Raw genomic sequence first — 26,573 nt, 5'->3', positions numbered from 1 at the left:
ATGTGTGGTCGAGGCACGAGATGAAGCATGGGGATTTAAGGTAATAGTTGTTTGTGAACATGATTCTACTAATGGTCCTACATCACCACAGATTGAGTGGGCTACGTGTAAGCCTTTTGGAAATTTTATCACAGCTCAATAGTGCTCTAAGCATTGCCTGTTTGCTTGAGGGGTTTTGAAGGTTTAAGTGTATGGTTGAGTCCACAAATAAAATTTAGCTTTTGAAAATAAAAACCAATTTAAATTATTTATCTTTACCAAAACTTTACAATTTAGTTCGCCTTGTTGAAAACCATTCAACAGCTGACAGTTTTCACACGTCGAATTAAGAATGCATGCTTCGAAACACCTTCCCAGGGACCACTTTTCCAAAGCTTCAAACCGTTCACTATTAGCACCTCGGCATTTCCCACCGAAACAGTACGCCCGTACCGAAATGATAAACGGAAACCACACGGAATCGTTACGGGAAAAGTGGTTGTGGCCACCGTGATGATAAATAAATACGCTACATTCCTAACCATTTTTCGACTCGATTAGGCAGCAAACTTTTTACCGTTTTTAACCTACTGTACTACCCCACGCTCCGGCAAAAACGATCGATTGCGAACAGGGCGAAAGGCATTATTATTAATGGTTGTGAGGTGAAAATGAGATTATCTTACCCGGTGGCAGGCACACTTGCGGGCACTAGCGGAGCGTAGACATTACCGCACCATGAGAAGAAATCCAATAAAGTGTGCACATTGTTCCGAGCGAGTGGAAGGAAAATGTATGAAGAAAAACTTTTAAATTAATACGCAACGATAAAACGCGTTGTTAGTGTATGTGTGTGAATGATTTTTTTTTTTTTCAAGAACATAGAGGACATAAAACTAGAAATTCATTTCATCGGTAAAGCTTTCCCCAGCATCGTCAACGGGTTATTGGCTATGAAGAAATAACAAATTTTCATGTCTGACAATATCTACTCAATTATGAATCTTTAGAATACAAAAAAAACCTAACTATTAAGACCAGAACCCTGCAGGAACAGCAGGAAAAGCAAGAAGGAATAACATTAACTTTGCTGTTGTTTAACAGCTGGTTAAGAAAATAAAACCAGCATTCTTTAAGGAACATCGAAGTGACCTCTGATTTTCATTTTCAAGCCACAGTAGTGTGCAAGAGTGACCAAAGGTCTGTTAAACTTATTTAATGCTACTAATTAACAGCTTTTAATTTGTACAGGTTGACTCTTTAATCGGACTGTTTCTGAAAGTTTGTCTTTTTGAGCTGTTTTAATACATTTTCCCGAAAAAAAAACACCATAATACGAACTCAGCAATTGGCCAAACAGTTCAAACCGATTCTATGTTCGAAAGAAATTCTTTGCAACGTACAAAACATTTATGTCAAATTCTCTGCAATAAATACTTGACCTTCACGTGAACCATTTTTACCGCTCAATGACAGCCGCTCAGCACATAACACGCAGCTGTCACGAGAACTCAACAGCAAAAGGTTCGTGGAAAAGTTTACCACAACCCCTCTCACAAACCCACCACACCAATGGCATTGGCAAGCTTGTTGTGAGTGTTAAAATCAATTATCTTCAACCGAAATGCTGCCGAAACGAAAACGTCGATGAAACCGTTGACCGGCGTGAATGAATCAAAAGCTGTACGGTGCTGTATGTATGATTATTGGACTGTGGCGCATGGTGGTGATGGGAAGGGTGCCACCGTTGATTGATGGCAAAAGGAGTTTTGCACGCCTGAATTCACCAGCACCAGCAGTGAAGCTACTGGAAACAAATGGTTTTAATCTGTTTTCTAGCCAGTTTTAGCTAATTTTTTTTTGCTGAGAAAGAGCACAAGGAATGGGATGTAAAAACGCCAGAAGAAAAATGAGCTACTGGCAGTGTTGGTCCGGGGTGAAATGGGCAAGTGATTTGTAAGTTGTACAACAACTGGACGCTAGCTCGTGCTCATTGCTTCACATCCTTTGACCCGAAGAAATATGCACCATGGTTGAAAGGGGGCAAAAAAGCAACAAACGAAAATGTGAAACGATGTGGCAAAGCGGAAACTTCACTTCACGTACAATCCAAAGTCCTATTGAACTGGGAAAATAAGGGTTTTGGGACGGTAAGCTTCAAACAAGTATTATCTCATTCATTTGAGTTGTTTTTCACGTCAGATCTCACATTCGTTGGTTCACCGTTTGTGTCGTTCATTCAAACATTCCTACAGTGATGGGGACTAATAGACAAAAGGTTGCCATTATTCAAAAAACTCCAGCTACTAGAATAGACTACTGCCACAATAAAATGCGAAGATGGGCCCAGGACGCTTAAAGGATAAGTTGAAGCACTTCCCTCTTTGGGAAACGGTTTTACCGACTAAGCAACTGGTTACTGGTAAGCTGATTGAGGGAAGCAAATTGCAAGCAAAGGACCAACACTGCATCAAGCTACATAAATGACTGTTTGTTAAACTTCTACGCTCTGGTTTGCAATTGTATTCTTCTCACATCCTTCTACTTCCTCTGCACAATACACTTGGGAATGAAAACTGCTTCTTTTACTATTTGTAAACGTTTATTCGTGGCCCAAGTTCGTGAGGAACTGCGCAACGATGATGCTGATGATGATGATGATGATGAGTTGCAAATCCTTCCCCAAATTTCAGGTTCAACACAGCAACTTTGGCTGCCAACTATAAACACCCAAAGGATGTTTGTTTTGTTCACACGAACAGACTCTATTATCCGCCTGCAAAACGACTGCCCGGGGTGAGAGACTGGTATTTGCAAGAAAAAGTACTACGGTGCAAGTTATTCCATGATTTACAGTAACTTCTTATCATTGGCCACTGCATGCACACTGTTTATGCCACAGCGTATTAGAATTGTGCACCAATAAATAACAAAACACCAGGCGTCTCCATTTGACTCGCAAGGAAACGAAGAAACAACAAAACACCAGGCGTCTCCATTTGATTCTCAAAGAAGCGAAAAAAACAACATAATACCAAGGCACGAAGAAAAGTGTACAAAACAAGTAAGAACACTTTAGTGGTGCACTTTGGAAAACTTCCCATTGCATTTCTCTTTCCTTTTCCGTTCCCTTTTCTCACCGTTACGATTTCGGGATGAGCCATGTTAAATTAAGCTAATGCGATAGATAACAACAATAGACCATGCGGTACAGTTGGTGCTGTGCCATACTTTACGGAAACTCTCAAAAGAATTATAATCCTACAGCGCTTCTCTCTCCCTGCTCTTCTTTTCAGGTATTTCATCGATTGCAAAAGCTTCTTTAAACTCACTGATTAACGGATGCGAATGCTTGGCCGTGCCCATGGGAAAACTTTGATAACTCTCCCAACCCCTCCCCCCACCAAACGCCAAGCAATCGAACCTTACGCCCGTCAAACGAACGGAACGGATCGAACAATAGACCGGCGAGTTGCTTGCTTGCGGGTACGTGATGAACCATCGACAGAACACGGAACAGAATCGTGCAAAAACAAAGGTAGGCAAGGGTACGGTAGCTAGAATTCTGTTTGGCTTAAAATATTTCATCTATCCTTGCACCGGATGAATGCGGCTAGAACGCCCAACACACCGGTAGCCGAAACAGAGTAAATTATCCGCGAAAACCCGTATCCTGGTATCGTTCCGTAGCCGGATATCCGCCGCTCCGTGTCAGAACGAACGCACGGGTAGCACGATTTATGACCTGTTCGACCGGTGAGCAATGGCATCGAGCGGCTAGTTGCATTTCCGGATGCACAACAGAAGGATGGTGGCTCGGTGGCACAGCACAATAGTGCAATAGGGAACTTTTCCGATAATATGAACGTATGGAGTGAACAGCAAACTATCGCAAGATCCGCCTGGGCTGCACCGGTTGAGGTAAGGGTAAGATTAATCATCACCCTTGTTCGCGAAACCGTTCCCAAGCCCTAGGTACCCCCGGTTACGAAGCCGATCCGTTAGACAAACTTTTCTTTATTGCTTTTAATTGAACTCAATTAGACTCTAAACTTCGCTCGTTCGATCGTTCGACGGTAAGCGAACATTCTTTTACGCTATCCTGAGCAAAGACCGATAAATTTTAAAGCTCCCTGTCTCCGGCTAGACCACGCGAAGATGCACTTAATCAACTCCATAAACCGACATTTATCATTGCAGATAAAACGCTTCTTCACTGCTGTGAACACCTGTACCGTTGTGCTTGTCGCGTTTAGTTTTTCTTGTGGCTAAAAGGAGCGAATTCAGACACACGTAAAGAAACATAAGAAAACCGTTACTATACTCAAATTTTATTCTACGCTGATCATAAAAAGCCTCACGCCTGCACCACGTAGGAATGTTTTTCTTGTCTGTTTGCTAGAGAGCAGCAGTATAGGTCTCGCTGTGTGTGACGGTGGCTGTGTGCTTCTGGCTGCACCTGTGCTCCCATCAGCAGCATTTTGTGGAGCAGCTAAAGGACGTGATTTCAAAAGTTTTTTGTCACCGTGACCCTGATCAAGATAATTGTCTCGTTGATCTCGTTAGAGCCTCTTGATTCGCTGATGATGAAACTTGATGATAAAGATAACACAAAAGCAAGGTGATGATGATTCTGAACACTCGGAACGCGTGTCGTGATTGCGCTCACTCGAACGCAGCCGCCACCGTCCCTAGGAAGGCTCCAAACGCTTCCTCTAGCGTTTTCGTTCGATGTTGCTCGAGAGCCTTCAAGCAGTAACGCATAATGACACCTCCGACTGCCTGTAGAAAATAAACCGACGGACGAGATTTAAGTTTCGTGACTAAATTATTGGCAAACTTCAATCTCTATGAAATTCTAAGAACTGTGTCTAGTCTGACTAACTTACACCGACATCTTCTTTGGTAACGTTTCGCTTCCGATGATTCCGTACCAGCTTCGTTAGGCTACACTTTAGCAGTGCAGGATCGTTCAGTCCGTAGTCGATGAGCGTACCGATAAAGTTCATCACGTTCAGTGCATGCGCATGGAGGGATCGGTTTTCCCCGAGGTCGGCCACACTTCCGGTGGAAAAATCAAAGTAATCCAAATACTGTGGGTACTCCTCAAAGAATCTGTCAGTAAAAGAAGAGTCTATGTTCAGTATCGCAGACAGTGAGTGTACAACCGCCCGTAACCTTACATCACGAAGATATTCCGACCGTGCGTTACCAGATCCTTCTTGACGATGCTCCAGGCCGCGATTAGGGCCACCTTTTGCGATTTCGTGAGACCGGTTTCATCCGGTGTGTGGTAATTGGTTTGCTCCTCCTCATCCGAACCGCCTAACGACGATGGTCTGGACATTTTTGATCGGGTTTTGTGGTTTCCGTTCCGTATCCGCAGTTCCACGCTACAATCACTCGTTTACCCGTTTCCAAGATATCCTGGACGAAAGGAAGAATCGTTTAAAGTTTTCCTCTCAGATACGTTTTCTTGAGTTTATACACGCGAAATGTTATGTTTTTTGAGTTCTGTTTTTAAATCCACATACATCAGCTTTATCTCCGAGGAATTCTAGACAATGGCAAAGAAAAGCTAAACAATACCACGAGGAATTGAAACCGTGGACACCCGTACAACTAGCCAAAACTATCAAAATACAACAGATACACACACACGCGCGCCCAACTTCGATGCACTACGTTACCTCCCTGTCCCGGTTAAGAACATGCAAAAGCACCACCCTGACGACTACCTCCACCACCACCATCAGCGTGACCCACACCAGAAACACGCATGAAATCGGAGCGAAAAGTCCGAACACGCTAACGAGCAAAACTGCACACCCCGTCAGCTGTCAGGACGTTGTAGGGAAAATCAAAACATTCAGACCTTCCGAACTCGGCAAAAACTTGTTGCTTTCTGACTGTGGGAAGTCACTTTTCGCGCTCGTTTTCGTGCTACTCCAACATACAGACACACCTGCCCCGGTACGCTCTCGCTCTCAGCCCGACTCTCGTCTCACTCACACTAGTACAGTGTTGTATTATGCCCAATTTTCCACTCTTTCTCGCACACCGACAAACATACTGTTCTGCCAGCAGTTTTACACTCACAGCAGAGCCTCGGTATTGGTGTGAAATTTTCACGACTTTCTCTCCGTTTCGTAAGATTGTGGCCACGCTGTACAGGTTTCTTTACGCCATTGGAAATTACCAAGAGTTACAAGTCCTCCTCGGCTCCCTCACCTCACACCACCGCACCGTTCTCACTCCAGATGACACCTGTCAATTCGCTCTATGCGTTTTGCAACAGTGTTTTTTTTTTGCCACCCGTGTGTGATAATTACTCTAGCAACTCCGTTTCCGCGTACCACCTGTTTTAAACGACACGGAACAAACTTATTGGAAAACGAACGCCGTCTCTTTGATACTATTCCAGCACCGGGAAACAAAACGCACTGCTCGCTCGCAACCAAATTGCGGCTCTACATTGCACGGCCAACTGTGCTCGACGCAAGCGACACAACACACCAACACACCGGCCCAGACGCCGTGGCCTACTGTGACTGCACACACCGACCATTTTACAAAGCAAACACCATTCCCTGGCTGCCAATTCGCATTCGCAACGGTGTGTATGTGCCGCTGGTGGTGGTGGTTGTACGCGCCCGAAATTGATTCAATTTAAAGTATTTATCTCTCGCGCGTCTCGCCAGCAGTATTTCGCTCTCACCCGCATACACACACACACACAGCTAGAGATACATCAAGTACACCGGGGCGCAGTGTTGCCATGCTGTATGGTTGCTTCTTGTGCTTTCTTGCTCTCTGATGTGATCTTTTGCTCAGCAAATACACAGCATCATTGCGAAACCGGCCCGCTGGATGTGTACCAATACAGACGAACTTCAAAATATATTTTTTTTAATGATTTTAAATTCTGTTAAAATTGGCCACATGGCAATATTTTATTTCAATGCTGAAACATGAGGAAAATTTTCAAATATTACTTCTCTTATTTTCTTTAAGCTTTTATTGCATCAAAAGCTGCAAAAATATTTACCAAAGAAGAATATGCAGGAAAAGTACAATAAACATTAAAATAAAAACAAAACTTCAATCTACAATACTTTGTTACGGCTAGTAGTAGTATACCGCATGCACACACAAACACGAAACCAATAAAAGAAACCCAGAGAGCTATTTACTTCGTCGGGAGCCGTACCTTCTCCCAGATACACGGTACCGAAGGAAAAACAAGTTGCTCATTTCTTCCAATTTTTCTTCGAACCCACGAAGACGAGCCCCTTTTTCGTAGCGAAACCAACCCACCCGCTTTGCTAGTATTAGTGTGCAAGGCAGGACAGAGGACCGTTTTACCACTAAACCACCAGCAAACCCTGTTGCTTTTACCGTTTTCTTTCTTTTTTTTCGCAAGGCCAACCAGGCTGACGGTGCGCCGCATTTTGGCTTCCGTCTTATTTAATTAATATGAAACGGTGCACACAACAAAAGGTCCCTCCCGGCGCGGGTCAACAGAGGCACTGGATGAATGGATGTGATGTGATGTGGACTGACGATACGACCACGATAACACAGGGACATGATGTGCCCATTCGTTTGGCTCCTACCGTCCAAAAACCGCCGCGAAGAGATAATTGTTAATGACACAAACATACGAATTTGCCGCTATTCAACGCGAAGCGAACGAGCGGACAGAGTGTAGAAGCTTTTGTGGAGGAAATAATTAGACATTTGTTTGTTTGTTGCTCAGACAACACACATAAAATGGTACGTCTGCGGCTTGTGGATGCATGAGCTGAGCCTTCATTTTGCAACAGTGGATTCCTCCTCCCCCAGAGGAAATAAAAACGGGCAAAATAAGCCACATAAAAAGGATGATTCGGAAAGCTTAGTTCATGGCTGAAGGGGGTGAGAAAAAAGCGGACGCCTGGTCGCTCACTACACGTCCTGCTTGACATGCACAATGTACGGCGCACGAGATAACATCTTGTTGGCTGTGGAAAACGTTGCACGATGTGCGTATGTGGCGTTTGCATTTTACTTGAGCTCATCCGCACACCATTCCCCCCCCCCCTGCTCCCTCCGAATTCGCCCATCTGGTGTGGCATTCAAAATTCTGCACATCATTTGTGGCCACTGCGACTTCACACCGTTGAAGTGGCCTACCATATGAAAACTCTTTCGAGGACCTGTTGCACGTATTGCACGCAGCGGTAAAATTAAACATAAACTTCAACCTCTGTCATAATACCGGGTTTTGGATTCATTTTTTTTGCCCTCTTTTATCCTTGATTTAAACTAACACGCTTTATGCTTCATTGGGAAGGGTTGCACCAATTATAGCTGCAAAATTATACACCCAGCTTTGTGTGGCGGGAAAAGGTGTTACCGTGAAGCCATTTGGTTATCGGAGTACAATAGCTTTACGATGAATAATGAGTGGCGTTAAATAAAATTATTCCGCCTATCATCGGTTACAATTAAACTGTAGTTAAATTCGTTGGGTTGTGTGTTTAGTGTATGATTTTAATTATTACACTTGCTCTGTTACATTCCAATCCAAATGCAATTGAATGATGGCATCCACAACGCGTTTATTCCGCGAAAAATGCTTTTGTTAGCAATAATAAAAGTAAAAAGGGCTTCAAAATTCAAACTCAAACACACACATTTCAATGTTCAACATTCACTGACTGCGTGCCTTATCGGAAACATGGTTTATGTTTGGCTTTTTCTGTATTCACGCTGCATCACACCAATAAACTGTTGGCTGACTGTTAGCATAAAAACCTTATCTTCCTTTTGTACGCTAAATTTGCACCGCTTCTTTGCCCCGATTCGTAACAATAGCATCAACACACTCGTCAGAGAATCAATTCCAATAATGACGAGTGACGAGCACAACACCATCACTGTACGTTCCATTCACCAAGCTTCAGAAGCGACAACACACTTCACTATCTCTTCATTGGGAATAAAAACGGAATAAAAAAAAAACACACACACAACATTTCTTACTTCCAACCAAACCAATCAGTCAGGGCACGAACACCTCCTATCGCCACTTCAAACGATTGCCAAATGTCTTCTTGCGACCCGGTTCGAAGCTATTTTATAACTCCACGATGTCACTACCACCACAAACCCAGCAAATTATGGTGCCGGTACGACAACGAAAGGCAAAAGGGAAGGTAACGAAAGTGTGCCCAAATCGAACCCTAAACTGCTGATGAATGTCTTCTGTTTGCTGGCCAAAGTTTGCCGTTCGCTTAGACGCTCCAGAGCAAATGTTGCCCGAGATGACTCTTCTCCTCCGTTGACGACTCACTATCAATTAATGATGGTTCGGTTTTTCTTGGCGTCTCGAAGTAGTCTCAAAGAGAGGCAAGTTTGTACGTTTGTTTTTTTTTTTTCGTTGTTGATCGCGTGAATTATGACAAGTTCAATTTACGACCTGTCACTGATTACGACCTATTACTACCGGGGTAGGTTTCGGAAGAACGATCCCTTGAGCCTCGTTAAGGGACGCTTTAGGGAAGTGGAGCGCGCAAGAAATTGGTAGTGCTATCTCTTGGGCCAGATCTGATGGATCGATGGACCTTCGTGACGATTAAGTGCAATCGAATGCAGTTGAAGGTATGATGACTTGTTGGAGGAAAAGGAATTGAGCCGAACGTTTCCCTAACGACACTTTGTTAGCCTTCTCTCGTGTTCTTTGCCAATCGATTGTGTCCAGGGGGGAAGTTAAAATGATGCATTAAGAACACGGAAGTTAATGCATTTTTTCGGTTGATTGCTGCTGCTTGTAGTTGATAAAAAAGCTGTTTGATTGGAATGAAAACAATAAATAAAAGGGTTTGTTCAAACATCGTGAGTAGCTTTAACAAATGTAGCTAAAAACTAATTAATTAATGCCTTCAATGCTTACCTATACTACCTGGTAGGCAGACAACTTCACAAGTGTTTCTTTAATATCAAACCCCATCTTATTTGGAGGAATTCCATTAGAAGACGACTTTATTTTTAACCATCTTTCAGACTTTTCTTTGTCTCTTATCTGAAGTCATCCCACGAAGCGCGATAAAGCGAAAAAGTTTCTCATTCGCAAGCAAAAAGCTCGATATCATTCAGTGCTATCGTTGAATCGTTGTTTTCCTTTTAAATAGCAGTCTTTACTTTTCATTGCATAAACGTGTGACTTGAATAAATTAGTATTAAACCCTATTGAACAATATAACGATACTTGACTAGACTCTTTTGACTCTGAATTTTTCAACAGCTTCTTGCTATGACCATCGATAAAGTTTAAAAATGTTGAATCCTATGTGCAACTAATTTTCAACGACTTGACTTCACCTTCACTCAGGGGGCTTCGTCAGAGATGTTGCTTTCAAAGAGAACCCGTCCAAGAAGGCCCATCCTTAAGGAACCTTGGTAGAAAAGCAAGAAGGGTTCGTCCAGGAAGACTCGCTCTCATCTAAGAAGATTAATCTAAAATGTCTCGCAGGAAAAGGCTCGTCCATAATGTTTTTTTTTTTTTAAGAGAGGAACTCTTCCAAGAATTCCGAAGGCTAAAACGTCATACACAGACATGATATGACGACCGTGGAACTGATGTTTTATAACTCATATCAGCATTAGAATTGAGCCAAAACTAGTCAATGGCTTAGTCATGTTTCCAATTCTTGGGAGTTTAATAAAAACGGTGAACAATTATAACCACGTTTTAAAATTAATCGACCAACGTTCCTGAAATGTTCAAGTTCTACAATAGCACCGAGCGCCCACGGAAACCAACCGCCATAACTTCAACACAATCTCTTATTCTCAAGATGCTATAAAGCAACTCTTGAGTAACATTAAGCAGTCGGATTGTTGAATCGTTATCGTACTGCAGACCAACTGCCAGCTTCACTAGCTTCGCATAATCTTCTCGGAAATAGAGGGACAAAACAGCGGCTTCACACCGTCGCCCACAACATCGCGCTCCCGCTTATCGGTGCACTCGTTTTGCTCTTAACGCCACTCATAATCAACAGCCCATCTGTAAAACGCTACACTTCCTGCACTACCGCCGGTGTGTCGGAAATGGTTTCTATGTTCATTGCTGGACTTTAATTCCGTTCACTGTTAATCGTCCACCGAGTTTGAATACCCGCCATCAAAACCCTCCTGCTCGTGGCTCATGAAAGCGAGACTGTACTATGGTGAGTGGTGCGATGATGTTGATGGTAGAGTTGGCATTTTATCATTCCAATTTAATTAATAGTATGCCGGGCCAGTACCTCCCTACCTCTACCTGTCCACAATGATCGCCTCCCACCACTAGTCGCGCTTTTGAAAAAGATTACAAGCTTCCGTATTTAATGCGAACAACAACAGGGCTCCTTTGATTCATTCCCCTCCCATTTTGCTGTTGACATTTAAATCTGAGGACGACATCTAACGATGCGTCATAAAGCAGCTACTTCCACCAACCAGCGCACACACACACACACACACAATGTGATGTGGGCAACGGTGACAGGTAATCATCGTTACCGGCCCCTGGGAGATCTTCTGCACGCGATTTTTCCTTTCATGTTGTACCCGTTACACCGACCGTTGGCATTCATTTCTCTAAAAAGGAGGGACAACATATAACAAGGAACTCGTTTCGTTGTAATAGCGAACATCGGCAAAGCATCACACGCTGGTACGAGCAATCGTGCTCGATACTATACAAAACTTGGCACGATGAAAATGAAATCTTTTCTTCCTACCCTTTCATAGCCTGGTGGACTCAAGGCAGTAGAAAGTATTGAACACGTTTCATGCTGTGACCCGCCGCCTGGAACACACTGAACGGGTGATAAAACCGAGGTTTCTTCCAAAACGAACTAAGAGCTCTTGCTTTATAACCATCAAAATTTATGCTCCCTACACACATAACGGTAGGACGACGCTTCCCGGCAGCCCGCACCAACCCGCTCGATGAAGAATTACGAACCGGCTACTTGCTGGTTGTGAATATTGCCCTGCTGATTAAATTCCGACCCGCACATTTCCGATCGAGGTTTACACGGTAGCAGCGACTTGCAAGATGTTTCAAACGTCCGGAAGCTACGTGATGCCAACGGATATTGAAACGAAACACGCCACTTTACGGGCGCTGCCACCGTTCAACGACAGCCAGTCGACTAATGCCGAAAAGACAATCGTTCACCAGATGGCGCTTCCCTCAGTGTCTGGGTACACCGTCACCGACCGCTTTGTATTGTAACTTTCACTATCAAAATCATCTTGGTCTGTGCTGTGTCGTTTTTTTTGGGTTAAATGAAACCTTTTCCGTCTTCTTTCCCAATCATGGAAACTTTCCCAATAATGTTTAATTAATCGAGAAAAGCGCGAGGGGGTCGAGAAATTAATGAAAACAAACTGAAGGACGAAGTTTCGCCCTGTTCCAGAATTGCAGTTGATTGAACGTTGGTTTTACATTCAATTTATCGTACCATCGATCAAAGCGTAGAATACTGATATACTTTCGTTACTTAAAAGTATCCGAAGTAACACCACTACCAACTAAAAGTACTTTCAAACATCAGTTCAAATTAATCAAAAACCCAACGCTACGCTCGTCCGTTATTTTAATGCCCCATAATGCTCAAGTCGACCGAGAATCGTCCAAAGACGATGGTACTTAACTGAAGCTCACGGCTCTTTCCCTGTTGACCTCGTGCCATCAATTTTAAGCCCGATTTTCCGCCTGTCACTAGAATTACACTGACTATTTAATGGTTTTTCTCTTTTCTCTCTTCTCCACTTGGGTCCTCCTCCACCTCGGTCGCATTATATAGTTCTTTTCGGAACTTACAGCTACTTAGACGTCATTGCAATAGCTAAAACCCAAACAACAAGCAACAAGCTGCAACCAACTAACCAAGTAACGATCAACGTACAACAAATTCCTACCCACTTTTGATCCGCCTCGGGCACGAGATGTCCATCAAGTGGTGCCCTTGGGCGGTACACCGGGCAGGCTAAATTGTTTCGAGCCACACCAGCGAACAAAACTACTTTTTAACGTTAATAAAACTTTGGCTGTAATGCAATATATTGTGTACCCGGTGTTCTGTCCAAGGTTGAGAACGGTGGTGCAAAAATGATGCGTTTTTCGTGCTGCCAACCATACGGTTGGACCAAGGGTACCAGCGCTAGTGCTAGAAGTTTTCCCTGGTGGCATGTGTCTAAGAATGGATTATTACGAAAGAGAAAGCGAAAGGAGAAGTTTACGAAGAAAACGATATCGGCACGTCCAATACTGGGTCAGGGTGTTGTTTAGTCACCGCTCTAGTCGACTCTGGTCGCAAAAGTTCGTGAGAGTTTGGAGGAAAAAAAAAAGCTGTACCAAATATATTTACCATCACACAAACGAACTCTATTTTGTGAGTAGTTTGTTATCGAATAAGCGAACAGGGACACTCTTTGCAGCCTTTTTTCTTGGTGCATCATAAATATGTCCCGGAAGAGGTAAAATAATGGACAAACTAATCATATACGCTATTGTCTTTTTTATTTATTTGTTTATTATTCATAAAGCATACTTTCTATTGGTCCGAGTCGAGTCTTTTCTTCCCTTCCACGCAGAACCACCGGAACAATCGAAACGCTCTGTGGGGAAGAAGTTCGGAGATTGTTTTTGCCACTTGCTTTGTGTACATAAATAAAGGTTTATTTCTTTTGCGTTTGCTGATGACGAAAACGTCAAGGTGTTACGCCCCACCGATGCTGATGGTGCAGCAGCAGCAGCAGCAGCAGCAGGTTGTGCTTGGGAAAAGTGCACAGCACAGAAATCGGGCACGTCGTTTTGGATCCTTCGTTGGATGTTTCGTTGTTGGCATTAGGCAACACAAACACCACACATAACGACCTAAACCGGGAGTTCTGCCTGCCTGCCTGAATGCCACTACTATTCTTCTGGAACTCCAAAATCGCCAACTAGCGCAAACGAAAACGTGTACGAAAGCAATAAATTACTCCACAACCAACGGTAGCAACTGTGCATTATTCAGCACCAAAAAACCTTCGCCAAGAACACTCGTGGCAAAGAGCAAATAGAAGCATGCAACAAAGCTGAGCAAGAATCCAAATCCCTCAAGATATTAGGCACGAAGGCCATACAGAGAGCGAGCGAGCGAGAAAACCCTGGGCTGGTCGTCGAATCGAACACCCAGGCAAAGGAAGATTGTGTGGAAGCGCATTCGAGCGAAACATAAACAACGGCCACTGCAGCCACCAGTACACACAGCCGGTTGGGATTCGGCAAGATGGCCGGCAAACTGTGCCCTTGAAACTGGGAGGTAAAACTAATTCGCAAGCAATAAATAGACATAGTTATGATGCATCATGGCATCAAGTAGTTGGCCATTGTTTGTGCCACCACTGATCCTGTTGCTACTCCACTCCACCCGCATCCACTTCAGCATGCATCATATGGTGCCTTTGGGCAGGAGTTATGCTAACCCATAATTCCCACAGCTTCACTTTATCGCACACCGACCGCTCTTAAGCACCGGGAAACTCTCACTTCCGCTCGATCGTCGGTGTAACTGTGTGTCACTGCTTGTGGCACAACTTTCTACCAGAGCTCACAAGTACCGTTCAACTTCCGCCCAAAAGTTTGTCTTGGGTGGCGGTGGATGTGAATACAATCCACGCTATTGTGCCCTGTGCAGTTATCGATGCGTAATGGAAACAAAAATCAAATCAAACTATCGTGTACGATAACTTTGCCAACAACGGAATTCCGCATAAAGCAGCAAAGCAACAAAGCTTACGGCCGGTTGGGCTTGCCGATTACGCTCTCGAGCATGATTGAGATGCAAAGAATAAAGTCCTGCAGGTCGAGCTTAATATGCGGAAGTTTCACAATCCCACAAGAGAGACATATTGGAGCGACAGCAAAAAAAAATGGTACATCCTGCTGACACAATTGTGTCTGCAGTGCATTCAGCTTTGGTTCAATTATGATTCAACACTAGTTGGTGCGTTAGACACGATTGTCTAGCACAAAAAGATAGACCATCGAATATGTATCAGGGGTAGGCAAATAGTGCTTGCCTTACTGAATACTGCAAGCATGTTGGCTCTAAGTGTTGTTTAAAAATATATATAAGTAAGATAACTACAATATCGGCTTTAAGAAATTGCAGTTTATTTAAGTTATACATAAATCAGAACTGCTTCGAAGTTGACAAAAAAAAACTATTGCAGTGAAAAAAAAAATGATACAATTGCTCCATGAGGTATAAAACAGGCTTTGTGGTGACTAGCAATGAGCGCTAAGGAGCGCATTCACGGCACCTGTACCGGTCCCGATTTCAATCCTAAGCCGGATCTGCACCCACAGCTCCGAACACACGTGGATGCAGCGCCGTGGGTCACGTGGGTCTGAGCAGTGGATGCCAAACAAACTCTGAAACCGCTTTCACTGATCTATGGAGCTTGTTGGCACCTTTTTTCCCATCACTAGTGGTTTTGAAGTCGTCCAAAGCTTCACTTATCTCGGGTCAAAAGTCAGCATCGAAAACAGCATAGAGACGGAGTTGCGCGCTAGGATACTGGCGGCCAGTCGGTCATTCTACAGCCTGAGGAAACATCTCGCCTCAAAAAACCTGTTGCGACGGTCGAAGCTGGGACTGTATCGTACCTTGATAGTCCCAGTACTCACATACGCCATGTCTCACATGGACCCTGTCCAAAACAGACGAAGCCCTCTTAGCCGCGTTCGAGAGGAAGATGCTCAGAAGGATCGTTGACCCCGTATGTGTGGAAGGACAATGGAGGTGCCGCTACAACGACGAGCTGTACGAACTTTATGACGACCTCAACTCGCATGGCACCGGACGACCCAGCTCTGAAAGTACTTTTAGGCCGTCCACACGGACAGAGGTGGCGTGGTAGACCCAGATTGAGCTGGGAAGATGGCGTGGAATCATCCGCCATCAAGACCAGGATAACGGATTGGCGGACGACGGCGCGGGACCGTGAGCGATTCCGGATTCTGCTGCGGCACGCCAAGATCGCAAAGCGGCTGTAGCGCCTGATAAGTAAGTAAGTAAGTGGTGGCAGACACGTCAACACCAGACGTCTCTTAACAGCGCATTCATTGTAAACTGTCTTACAAACAGTGAGGTGGCGTTTAAATATTATGTAGCGATAAAAAAATCATTTCTAAATTATGAACATTTGGAAAATTTCTATTCCTAATAAGTTGTTTTTTTTATTTTTACTGAATAATTTAGTTTATTGGCTGATTACAAAAACAGAGAATTGTAAAAAAAAATTATAATATTTGCAATATTATATTCATTCCAAGAGCTAAAGCGTGCTGACCACTGCCAAGTACAATCATTGTACGCCTTACATTGAGAGAGCAATAAAAATATCAGTTCCTGATTCCTTTATATTGGAGCGTATCAATTGTCGCACGACCATCATCATTGAGCCATGTAACCCATCCCAATAATTGGTCCTACTTTTACTATTGAAGCGAAAAGCTTCAACTAGCGTTAGTAGAACCTTAGTAAACTAACAACCGGAAAATGGCCCAAGGATAGAGACAAAGGCAAAGCAAACGATTTTACTGCCATAGTTTTTAATTGTCCGTCGCTTCGGACGATTCGAAGCTTAATTTCGGGGTTTCGTTTACCATGCTGGGCGCGATGGGTCCATCCACCAGCACGGCAAGGCTCATTACTGAAGCAGTTGAAAAGTAGTTGGTAGCTAACTATTTACGTGACTGGCATGTACAAACAATACCATTACCTTCCTCTTTACATCTGCATTCCACAACTCATACGAACAAGTCATTTCTATCAACCAAGCAGGAAGTGGCTGTAAGCTACCCTTTAAGTAAAATGGTTTCTGCTTAACATTTCCGGCACAGTTTTTGTGCGTGAGAGGGAACGTTTGCATCGAAAAAAAGGAGATAGAGATGAATAATGTTAGGGACACTTTGAAATGGGTGTTTTTTTATTAGTTTTGTTGGAAAACACTTGCGTGCGCCGTTGCTCCGCATCTCGGCGTTCGTTTTGTTCCGACATAATTGTTTTACTATAAATTGAAGTTGCCTATATAAGTTTTCACTATTAGAGGAGTTTATGTACATATATCATTTGCAGTACATTATTTAATCTCTAATTAAGTAAAAACGTAGCCCAAAGTTACACTTTTTCCCAACTCGAATCCACTTTCATGCGTGCGTTGCAAAGGCCCCTCCACTTGATCGAGAGTTGATAACACACAACAACAACAAAAAACGTAGCATGACTGAGAACAACAGTTCCCGCAACCCGTTCCTCCAGCTGCTGCACAGCTCTTGCTCGTAATTAGTGTGCAACTAAGTTTTTCACTTACGTGAGAATGTTTCATAAATAAAATAATCAACACTGCGACTGTCGTCAGCCCAGTCGTTCCAGAAGAGTCCACCACGATCGTCAAACACGAGATACGGTCAGTGCACCTGCTCATATGGTGGTGGATAAAGCCTAGTTAAGCTTAGGGTTTTTTTTTTGTTTTTCGTCCGGCTCACCACAGGTAACCTTTTATTTGTTTGTGACTTCTCTTCTACTTCCTTTGTACCTCCCTTGATAGTACGGGAGACCTGTCCCCTGGCTTGGTGATTTCTCACAAGAGGAACAATTTCCACCAAGCCCTGAGGAAAATAATACTAAACTCCTCCTTTTCCACCTATTTGCCTCCAGTTTGCCAGTTCTCGTCTGACTGAAGCTTTCCAGCGAGCATTTTTGCACACTGCAGCAAACGGAAGTGTTGTCGTTGCTGTGCCGTTAGAAGAGAATGTGAACGTGCGGAGCTCTGGAGTGAAAATGGCCTAGGAAAAAGGAGTTCCATTTTCCCATACCCACACACACACACACGCCACAGGGACCCATCCCTTATGCTACTCCGAAGGATTCGTTTCATTTCATCGTCACACATACGGCATATTGCATGTAAACCCATTGGGCCCTGCAGAAGATCCACTCCGCTCGGCAACTTTGCTGCATCCATCCATCGAGCCCGGCATGCAGTGGCATTCCATCCGGTGGCATGTCATCACGGCTGGGTTGGGTTTTGCTCGTCCGAAAAACCTCCGGTTAAACGCTACCGAAATGGTCCCGGTAATGAGTTGGATGCAGCATTTCGCATTGCAAAATCCCGTGGCCCGTTCGCCGGGTGCACACTGTTTTGTTTTGCTTAATATAATTCGCCGCACAAACGAAAAGCGTATGTAAGTGAACTGGACCGGAAAATATGCTTTGGTCGGTCGGTTTTTATTTTTATTTTTTATTTTACTTTCCCCGTAGGAGCTACTTATGCATTTACAATTAGTGTGCGCATCGCATCGTGTGGAGGGAAGGCTGTGAAGGCGCCTGCAGTTTATGCAATGGCTGCACACTTTGTGAAACGAAACAGATAAATGGTTAAGGATCGGCGTATCGTTCTGCATATCAAGTAAGGTTGATAGTAATACATGAATACAATGATTTAGATACGTTACTTTGCTTGAAATAATTTTTACGACATTACAAACAAGTGATAATAGTTATGATTCAACTCAAGCGAGCATGTGAATTGGAATGCATACTTTCAGGAGCTTGCTTAAAATCAATCAGTAAATATTCAATAACAAAAATGTTTTACTGTTGTGGCAATGTATAACGATCATTTTACTGTATTTGCTAAATCAAAATTAAAAAGAAAAAAGTCTAGCAAAATAGCTGTTGGTCCTTTCGCGTCAATTTCAGAGCTGCCTAACCTCACAGCCTATCTCTCGTAGTGCTTTTTCAAACTCTATTCGATTAAATCCTTCCCATGCAATAGAAGCTGATCCCGAAACAGCACTCTAGAGAGCCTCCGGTGTAATTACAACGTAAAGCCACCGAGCTAGCCGTGCCTGTGGTCGATATGAACTCCAGTACGTCCAGCCGCCAGTCACTTACCTAACGGTGAAGAGTGCCCACACCGCAAACAAACTACTAACCGAAGCGCATTATGCAAGATTTATTATAACCAGCAGCAACGACGATTATTAGTGTTGGGCTTTCCCGGCATACACTCCCGGAAAGCGGCAGTGTTCGATGAGCTGTTTTTGTGCTGCAAAAATTCCTGATCATCGATAAAAAGCTCGTAATTGTAGTACCATTCAGGCTGCTAAACGAATTGTTTGTTCACAGCAGGTGAAACACTAATTAAAGAGCAATCAGGTAGGACGCAAAAGTTGGCAAACCTTAACATGATCTGCTGCTTTCTGTATCGTAGAAGAGTTCTTGCTGAACTTAAATTTTTTTGAACGCAAATTACATTAGCACCGCCTTCTTGTGCTCACATGTGCGATCATCTATGCCACACAAATCCCACATCACAATAGCGCTCGTTCGTAGTTTGTGTTATCCTTACTAGCATCTACATCATCATCATCATCATCATGCAACCCAAACAACCATAGAACCCAACAAGTGTACGCGAGATACTTTTTTAATAATTCAAACAAACTAAGTCGAACGCTAAACACCAGCAGCAGCGATGCAACTGAGGCATGCATCGTCCTGTAACGCGTGCTTACTTCTGTACCAGAATCCGACGGATCTGTTTCCGTACTTTCGTGAAAATTAATCCATAACCATCTAGTATTAAAGGGTTCTGGTGGGGGGTTCTTGTCATGCAAGATGTATCAACCAAACCCATAACTTCTTCTGCTTCCATACGCACCGGAAACATTAAGCACCAGAAAATAACCATCTGGACGCCATTGATGCATGAACCTTTTCCGGTAAATTGTCATAAATCTTTAAGCAGCTCCAGGTACCCTGGTACCCCCGTTTTTCCTAGAGAATTTCAACGTGAAGGGTTTTTTTGAAGGAGGAAATAGTATCAGGCTACCCTGGAAAGGAATGTGACATTATTGTGTGCAACAGTGCGGCGTACCATCGTGCTGTGGCACAATTTAGCCTACCTCACTGTTACTTACAGTAACCGAGACCTAAAACTTTCCAAACTTTCTACCAAATAGTGTAGCTAGGCGTGTGTGTGTGCGTGTGTGCCAAAGTGGGATTTTCGGGGGAGCATCAAGGTAACGCGTCGTGTGCCTGAGAGTTCTGAGAAAGTTTTGAACTGGGTTCTTACTTGGTCTATCCTTTCGAAAAACATCCCCATTCCTTCACTTAGTTTCCGGATGATCTGATGTGAACGGTTACCGCACCACATAAACAAACCATCACATTCTTACTGTTCAGGTGTTCTTTTTTACCCTTTATGGAGGACCAACATTTCCAGTTACAGTATCCGAAACACTTCTGGTAAGAACGTGCGGCACTCGAGCTTGACGCTTCAACTTTATGCACTGGAAAGCGAACCTGCTACTGCCCATGCGCACTGGAAAATGTCCCCTTTTGCTGTATCCTGTGTAAGTGGGAGAAATATCCTTGCCTAGGTTTTTGCCGATCCCCGAGTTCCTGGTTACTCACAGCTCAACTTTTGACCATACCGGTCAACGCTTATATGAGAGCGGCAGAGTCATCAGGTTGTAGAGGTTCCAGTTTCAAGATGATTCTTCAATCGAAGCAAAACAACTGCTTCGAAACGGTAAAAAATAAACACCGATTTTTTTTTGCTCTCTTCCTTCTTCTTCACCACCGGTCCAATACAGCAGCTTTTTTAATCGTTAAAGCCACTGCGGTACAATAAAATCTTGTGATCGATTTTCATAAAGCACCTCATAAACTGTCGACACCGAACAGACGTAAACAAATCCATTTACTCTACATTATGCGCTCACCGTTCGGCACAAGCGAGGAAGGAAACAAAGCGAGAAATATTCACACTTGCCTTTTGCGAATGCCACATGGATTTTGCACCAACCACCAGGCGTCTCCACCAAAAGCTCCTTTTTGCATTCCTTTCCCTTTTTGTTAGGATACGATTGACTTGCGGTTCTACGCAAACCGGGCACCGGAAAAACTGACCATTATATGTGACCCGTAAGAGGTCGTGGCCGCAGATGATGGCGAAATTGCCAGGAAATCGTACCTATCCCGTGTGCTATAAAACGGATTATGTTTCATCGTAAAAAAAACTGCTCCTTCTGTCTCACACACCTTTACTAAACAAGGCACACATCGAGGAATGGGTCCAGTGGAGGATTGGGTCGATCCTTGGGGCTACCGAGACTAGCCGAGCTGAACACTCGTATTCTTTCCCGTGTCCGGAGCGTGGGACAATTAAATGTTTACGGTGTGCTCCCAGGAGGAAGCTTATACAGTGACATAGGGAGGAGTTGTGCTTTTAATGGCACCGAATGGATGGCTGATGTTTTGGCGGAAGAACCGATTTCATGCTATATTGATTAACAGCGGAATGATGATTTAAAATGTCTTACGGTGATGCAATGTTCAGGTAAACATTAAAAGAAGAAAATAGCTAAATATCTAGATATTACTTTTAACAGCTTACAATTGAATCTATTTCTTAAATAAAATATGAAAGTAGCTGAATATGGTCGTACTAACGATTGGTTACAAGCAAATTAAAATACATTATAAGAAAAAGCTGTAAACAAAACCGCAATATGATTCCGTTTTTTACCTAATTCAATGGTAGAATGTAGCCTTTATACCAAGAGAATATATAAACTCGTGAAATCGTCACCAAAAGCCTGACATCATCATTTAAGCGTCTCAACGGACCCCATCGTCCAGGACTCCTCATTTACCGTCCTTTTTTCGAACATAAATATTGTAAATGTTCTATTCAGACTTTTATTTTTATTAGCACTGTACGAATGCGTAATGCTTAACCTTGAGACCATATAGTTGAGGGTCAAATTTGAAGCCAATCGGGAGGTACTTGCAATTTCTTATTCTTCAATTGATCATAAAAAAATCCCGCGCTCCACTCGCCAGTGAAACTTAATAAAGAGACATAAAATAGCGCGTAGTTTTGGCGAAAAAATAAACCAACCCAATGCCATAAAACACTCGACCCCCCCCCCAAAAAAACCCCCCTGATTGAATCCATTGGTGCACAAACTTTTCGCATTGATTTTTCGCACATTAATAGTAATGCATTTTAGCGACCTGGTGGCGAAAGTTTTGTGCACTAAAAATTGACGTTCTTTCTGCTACAAAGCACCAAGAACCGAGCGGAAGAAAGAACACAACAAAAAAAAAAAACTTTCCCAAACTCTAAAAAACATTCCCTGGAGCGTTTCGGAACTGTGCAGGCGGGAGCGATCCCGGTCATCATAATTGATGCAAATGATCTTTCGAAAAGAAGTCACTTTATTCTTGTGAGAAGAACAAAAATCGAGGAATTCTCCTGTACAAATCCTTTCCCCTCGCTGAAGTTGTTGCAGCTGGGCCAACCCAAACGGGTAATGCGAAACATTGCCCGTACATTGTTGTCGTCGGTTTTTTGCAACAGCACCCTCGGGCACCGTAGCTGCTACCTGAAGCAAATATCCGCGTTCGCGCCTTCTGATTGTGCAAAACAATTGACGTAACCTTTTCTGCCCAGCGGTGGGACGGTAAACTTTTGCCTTAAGTATGGCCGCCCGTGCAGGAGCATGGACAAATTTCATTATTCGATTTTCCATCCGGCAAGGTAAGAAAATCCCGAAATGCAAAGCATTTCGTCCTTTTTTTCTTCTCTGTTCCTGTTACCCAAAAGATGTAGTGAAGAGTTTCATTTCAAAATCCTTCCTATTTCTATTCTCAATTCCCATGAGCAACACCGCCATCACTGCTTAAGCACGCTGGTGAAACAAACAAAAGATGTCCACCCGGAGATGCAAAACCTCGCACGAAATGGAAACACCGCTGCTGAAGGGTGTTGGGTTCGAAATGTACGAATAAATGATTCTCCCTCACAGTGCATATAGTTCCGTTTCCCATTTTACCTCCCGCTGGTGAGGGCTAAAGGGTGGTGGGAAAATTTAAATTTATATTGTGAAACTTTTATGAAGTAGTAATAAAGATAAGAAAACAAACTAAGGCACTTGGGCGACGTACGCGAACCAGTAAAGAGTTGCTCTGCCGGATAGCCGACGGCTCCTCACAATCCCTGTGTGAGTGTGTTGAGAAGGTTAGACGAAGCCATCCGAAGGCGTCGGAGAGGAAACGAGGGCAATCAACCTTACCGATCTTCCCGTCTTCCTCCGCCACTGTTTGGTATGGATGCACAAGCTAAAGCTGCAGCGTCGTTACGAAGCATTTGACGATGTCCTTGTGCGGAGTTCTCATGTACAATCAAAGGAGTAATAACGCTAGAGAGCTGGTAAGAATCATCGGGAACACTATTACGCACTTACGCAAAATGGGAACTATAAAGCTTGACGCGCTGCTGCAAGCGAGCCAAGTACGAATGCATCGTTTATTTCGACACTCTCGCTTCTGGACACTTGTCCTTTACAAAACAAGATACTAAAAATACTTCCTTAACTGTTTTTTCCAATTATTAACCTCAAATTATTTACCTGCTTGAAACTACGACTTAAACCTTCATCTCTAACCAACGTGCCGGATTGCTGATGGTCATCGTGTCCACCGTTTTAATGTCGATGCCCCGCAGCGAGAACCGCATCAGTACGTTGTTCAGAATGTGACTATATCCATGTCCTCCGAATGAAGTCTATCAAGAGATTGTTAGAATTACTATCCAAACTTTCTTATCTTCGTCATTCCAATCACTTACCAGCCGATGCTTGGTGTGGATATCGTGTGCCATCAGAATGCGCTCCTCGTAACCCTCCCGAATAAGGCGCATAATCTTCTGAATCCGCTGCTCATCCGACTGCATGTACGACTCCGGATTTAGCTGATAGTACGAACACTCCGTACCGAACAGATCAAACTGCAGGTACGTACCCAGCTTGGCAAACTCCAGCAAATCTTCATCCTCGAAAAGCGTCCTATCCAGATGCGACATTACACACTTGGACGCATTACCACCCGCCTCTAGGTACAACCGCACAATCTCGTAAGGAGCATCCCGCTCGCGTCCCGGATGAAAGGAAACACCACAACCGATTGCGGCTTGCACTTCTGCCGTCGCTTGAATAGCATTGCGCTCGAAGTGCGTAATCGGCCAACCACTTCCAACCTCACCGATAAAGCCACACTTGACCGGTTCGTCCAATCCGGGCACCTCCACACCAAATAGCAGTTCCTTCGTGTACAGGTCCGTCATCTGCTCGACACTCATACCGTGCGTTGCCTCATCTTGCATCGCATGGATGTAGTGGCCCGTGCCGGCGATCACATGCACGTTCGCTTCTTTCGACACATCGTACATCAGCTTCAGGTTGCGCCCGAGGCCGTGCGATGTGTTCTCGACGATCGATCCTCCACCAAACTTTTTGTACGCCACCACATCTTTCGTCACCGCCTGATGTGTGTCGAAATCTTCAAAGTTTATGTTGTACCGACTACCGTACGGATACTGCTTCACGTAGCCAACGTTTTCCAGCGTAATGCGCCTACTGACGTACTCCTCCACCGCATCCGGTGGAGCCGAGTACATCTTATCGAAGTTAAGCGAGAAATGCTCATGCGTTAGTGTGTAGCCTAGCTGCTCTGGGTCCACCGGACCACGCACTGGAAACAATAACAAAGCACCAAATACGAATACACCAAACAATTCTTGCTGCCTAACTGTCCACCAGACTTACCTGTTTGAACCTTCATCTTGATAGCGTGCAGACTGACTGGAAGAAGACTTTTGTAATACTGCTTGGGACGTGATCTGAGGCGAACTGTTTTATATTCATCTACCTCACGAGACACACGATAATTGACCCCACTTCTGTGCTTCAACGTTCGTGAGCCAACCAAAGCTGTGATGCGCTCGTTATCTCGTGCGCGAGCGCGCCTTATCTACGCGACTTCGAGAGACTTGTGTCGTTTCGTGTCTGTGAGAATGGAAAAAACAAGAACGAAAGATCATCTTTTTTTTGTTTTTGTTTATCATTCGATATGGTGTATTAAATATTTTGAAAAGTAATAAGTGCATTTGTTGCCTGACATTCTGACCTGATCGTACATACAGCTGACCCACATTCTTTATTCCAACTTATGCGTTCCAATTTCAATGGATAAAAACTTTGTTCACGAGTTTCGTTTGAAAAAACGATAAACAAACAAACAAAAACAGCTGTTTATCAATGGATCTCCTTAAGCTTTTGTGTGTCCCGTCACGGAAGGAAAAGAACCAAGGTCTTCTTTTTTGGACGGGAACGCTAAGCCTCTGTGTAGCGTAGTCAGTGTGATCGTTATCTATTTATCATGCCGGCTAAAAATAAACAACTTTGCTATCGAGAAATGGAGAGTGGAGAAGATGTAAACAAAATTTGATGGAATATTTCGCATTGGTGTTACGGTGTTACAAACGTTGGTTTACGTTGAAGTGATCGCTGCTTTGAAGACGTCCAAAAAATTAGCAAATTTTGGTCAAGCGTCAACTACTACTGCACGAGTAAATTTCTCCATTCAAAACCATTGTTTTGACGAATTAAGATGGGACTGTATAGAACAAGGAAACTGATATTCAATCCCAGGGACAAGGACTATGGGCATAACTGGCGATAACCTTTGAAAGGAAGATGCTCACTAAGATCTTTCATATGTTTTTCCTCGCTTGTCTGGATGTATCGAGGAGCCCCAAAAATTGTCTCGTCTAATTGTCCTGGTCATGGCACGTGAATTGCACCAGACAACTAAGCGACGAAGGCTAAGATGATGCATTGGATGTCGATGCAATCAATCCTTTTCCTTTGAACTTGACCCTTTGGAGATACACAATTTGTGGCATCGAAATTACTCGTGTTTCCTCCATCAATGATCAAGGATGAGGAAGTGTTGGCTAGATAAGAATCTTACGTTTAACGAACATTTGGCAAAGCTAACCGTCTGTTGGTTCTCATTACTCGTTTTTCATCAAATGTCCGTAATCCTTTATGTTTGAAGATCTCATACTGTTGTTGAGTGCGATCTATCCTCGAATATGCTGGTGTTGTTTGAAAGCCTGCTGTAGTGACGGCGATTGCTAGGATCGAGCGGCTTCACTCGTCGGTTCGATTTGGGTTACCACAATGCGAGAGATCCCTCCTACCCTCTCCGCTGTCTCTTCTTATGCCTGCGTGCGTGACCTCCTCTTCATATCCCAAACAAGTCCAGCCATTACGGCTAGAATGACCCTCTCCTCAGCGCGCAATCTGCATTCAACAGCTCTTATTAATTATTAAGCCTTTAAGTCTGGCATTTGGAATCAATAAGATACATTTTAAAAAATATCCATAAATTGTAAAAACAAACCGTCGTTTCGCATCTTCAAATCGGGTAATGAACCGTTCCTTCCACATTCCTACACTCCGCAAATGTAAACACAACCTGTCAAAGTCAGCTGTTTCGGTTTCCCACAAACACACAACACAACCCGCTAACAAATCTTGCACGATGCCGAAAAATTACGATGCGGAAAAGAACAATCCATGTTTAAAGGTAAGCATTCAGGCGAATCACCACTAAAAAAGGACACTTTACCAAAGCAAC

General features: G+C 43.7%; 5 protein-coding genes across 9 annotated transcripts in view; 2 read left to right on the top strand and 3 right to left on the bottom strand.

The window, feature by feature from the left end:
* LOC126568321 (phosphotriesterase-related protein) overlaps positions 1 to 24,711 on the bottom strand; it is a 293,797-nt gene extending 269,086 nt beyond the window's left edge. Inside the window, exons 1-3 of one of the 2 annotated variants that reach the window (XM_050224779.1) lie at positions 24,695 to 24,711; positions 23,719 to 24,620; positions 23,524 to 23,655 (exon numbers count right to left, since the gene is read on the bottom strand). In XM_050224779.1, the coding sequence (XP_050080736.1) occupies positions 23,524 to 23,655; positions 23,719 to 24,620; positions 24,695 to 24,710 (1,050 nt within the window). In that variant the 5' untranslated portion in view covers position 24,711. Of the gene's footprint in view, positions 1 to 23,517; positions 23,656 to 23,718; positions 24,621 to 24,694 lie in introns of those variants that run through there. The other variant, XM_050224780.1, reaches the window with a different exon arrangement.
* The window catches only part of LOC126568629 (protein anon-73B1), a 793,767-nt gene that overhangs the window by 606,185 nt on the left and 161,009 nt on the right, over positions 1 to 26,573 (top strand). The window lies entirely within an intron of this gene.
* LOC126568053 (cyclic AMP response element-binding protein A) overlaps positions 2,125 to 26,573 on the bottom strand; it is a 394,830-nt gene continuing 370,381 nt past the window's right edge. The window contains exon 7 of the mRNA XM_050224461.1: positions 2,125 to 2,134. The gene's annotated coding sequence lies outside the window, so the exon portion shown is untranslated. The remainder of the gene's footprint in view (positions 2,135 to 26,573) is intronic.
* On the bottom strand, positions 4,637 to 5,360 carry LOC126568541 (uncharacterized). The gene is made up of 3 exons (XM_050225036.1): positions 5,163 to 5,360; positions 4,869 to 5,094; positions 4,637 to 4,761 (listed from the first exon to the last, which is right to left on the bottom strand). The coding sequence occupies exons 1-3, from the start codon at positions 5,324 to 5,326 to the stop codon at positions 4,645 to 4,647; spliced, it is 507 nt and encodes a 168-aa protein (XP_050080993.1). The 5' UTR covers positions 5,327 to 5,360; the 3' UTR covers positions 4,637 to 4,644.
* Positions 26,449 to 26,573, top strand: part of LOC126568633 (coiled-coil-helix-coiled-coil-helix domain-containing protein 7) — a 492,112-nt gene continuing 491,987 nt past the window's right edge. For all 3 annotated transcript variants that reach the window (XM_050225145.1, XM_050225144.1, XM_050225143.1), the window contains exon 1: positions 26,449 to 26,522. In XM_050225145.1, the coding sequence (XP_050081102.1) occupies positions 26,478 to 26,522 (45 nt within the window). In that variant the 5' untranslated portion in view covers positions 26,449 to 26,477. The remainder of the gene's footprint in view (positions 26,523 to 26,573) is intronic.

Source organism: Anopheles maculipalpis, chromosome 2RL (genome assembly GCF_943734695.1).
Source record: "Anopheles maculipalpis chromosome 2RL, idAnoMacuDA_375_x, whole genome shotgun sequence".
Lineage (NCBI taxonomy): Eukaryota > Metazoa > Arthropoda > Insecta > Diptera > Culicidae > Anopheles > Anopheles maculipalpis.
This window is presented reverse-complemented; position numbering and strand designations above follow the sequence as displayed.

What these genes read in the sequence shown, in the direction of transcription:
- LOC126568541 (XM_050225036.1), bottom strand. Translation starts at nt 5,326, where the DNA reads ATGTCCAGACCATCGTCGTTAGGCGGTTCGGATGAGGAGGAGCAAACC. An exon ending in GGTCGGAATATCTTCGTGAT is followed by an intron (nt 5,095 to 5,162) that starts GTAAGGTTACGG and finishes TTTTACTGACAG; the next exon opens with ATTCTTTGAGGAGTACCCAC. An exon ending in TTACCAAAGAAGATGTCGGT is followed by an intron (nt 4,762 to 4,868) that starts GTAAGTTAGTCA and finishes TATTTTCTACAG; the next exon opens with GCAGTCGGAGGTGTCATTAT.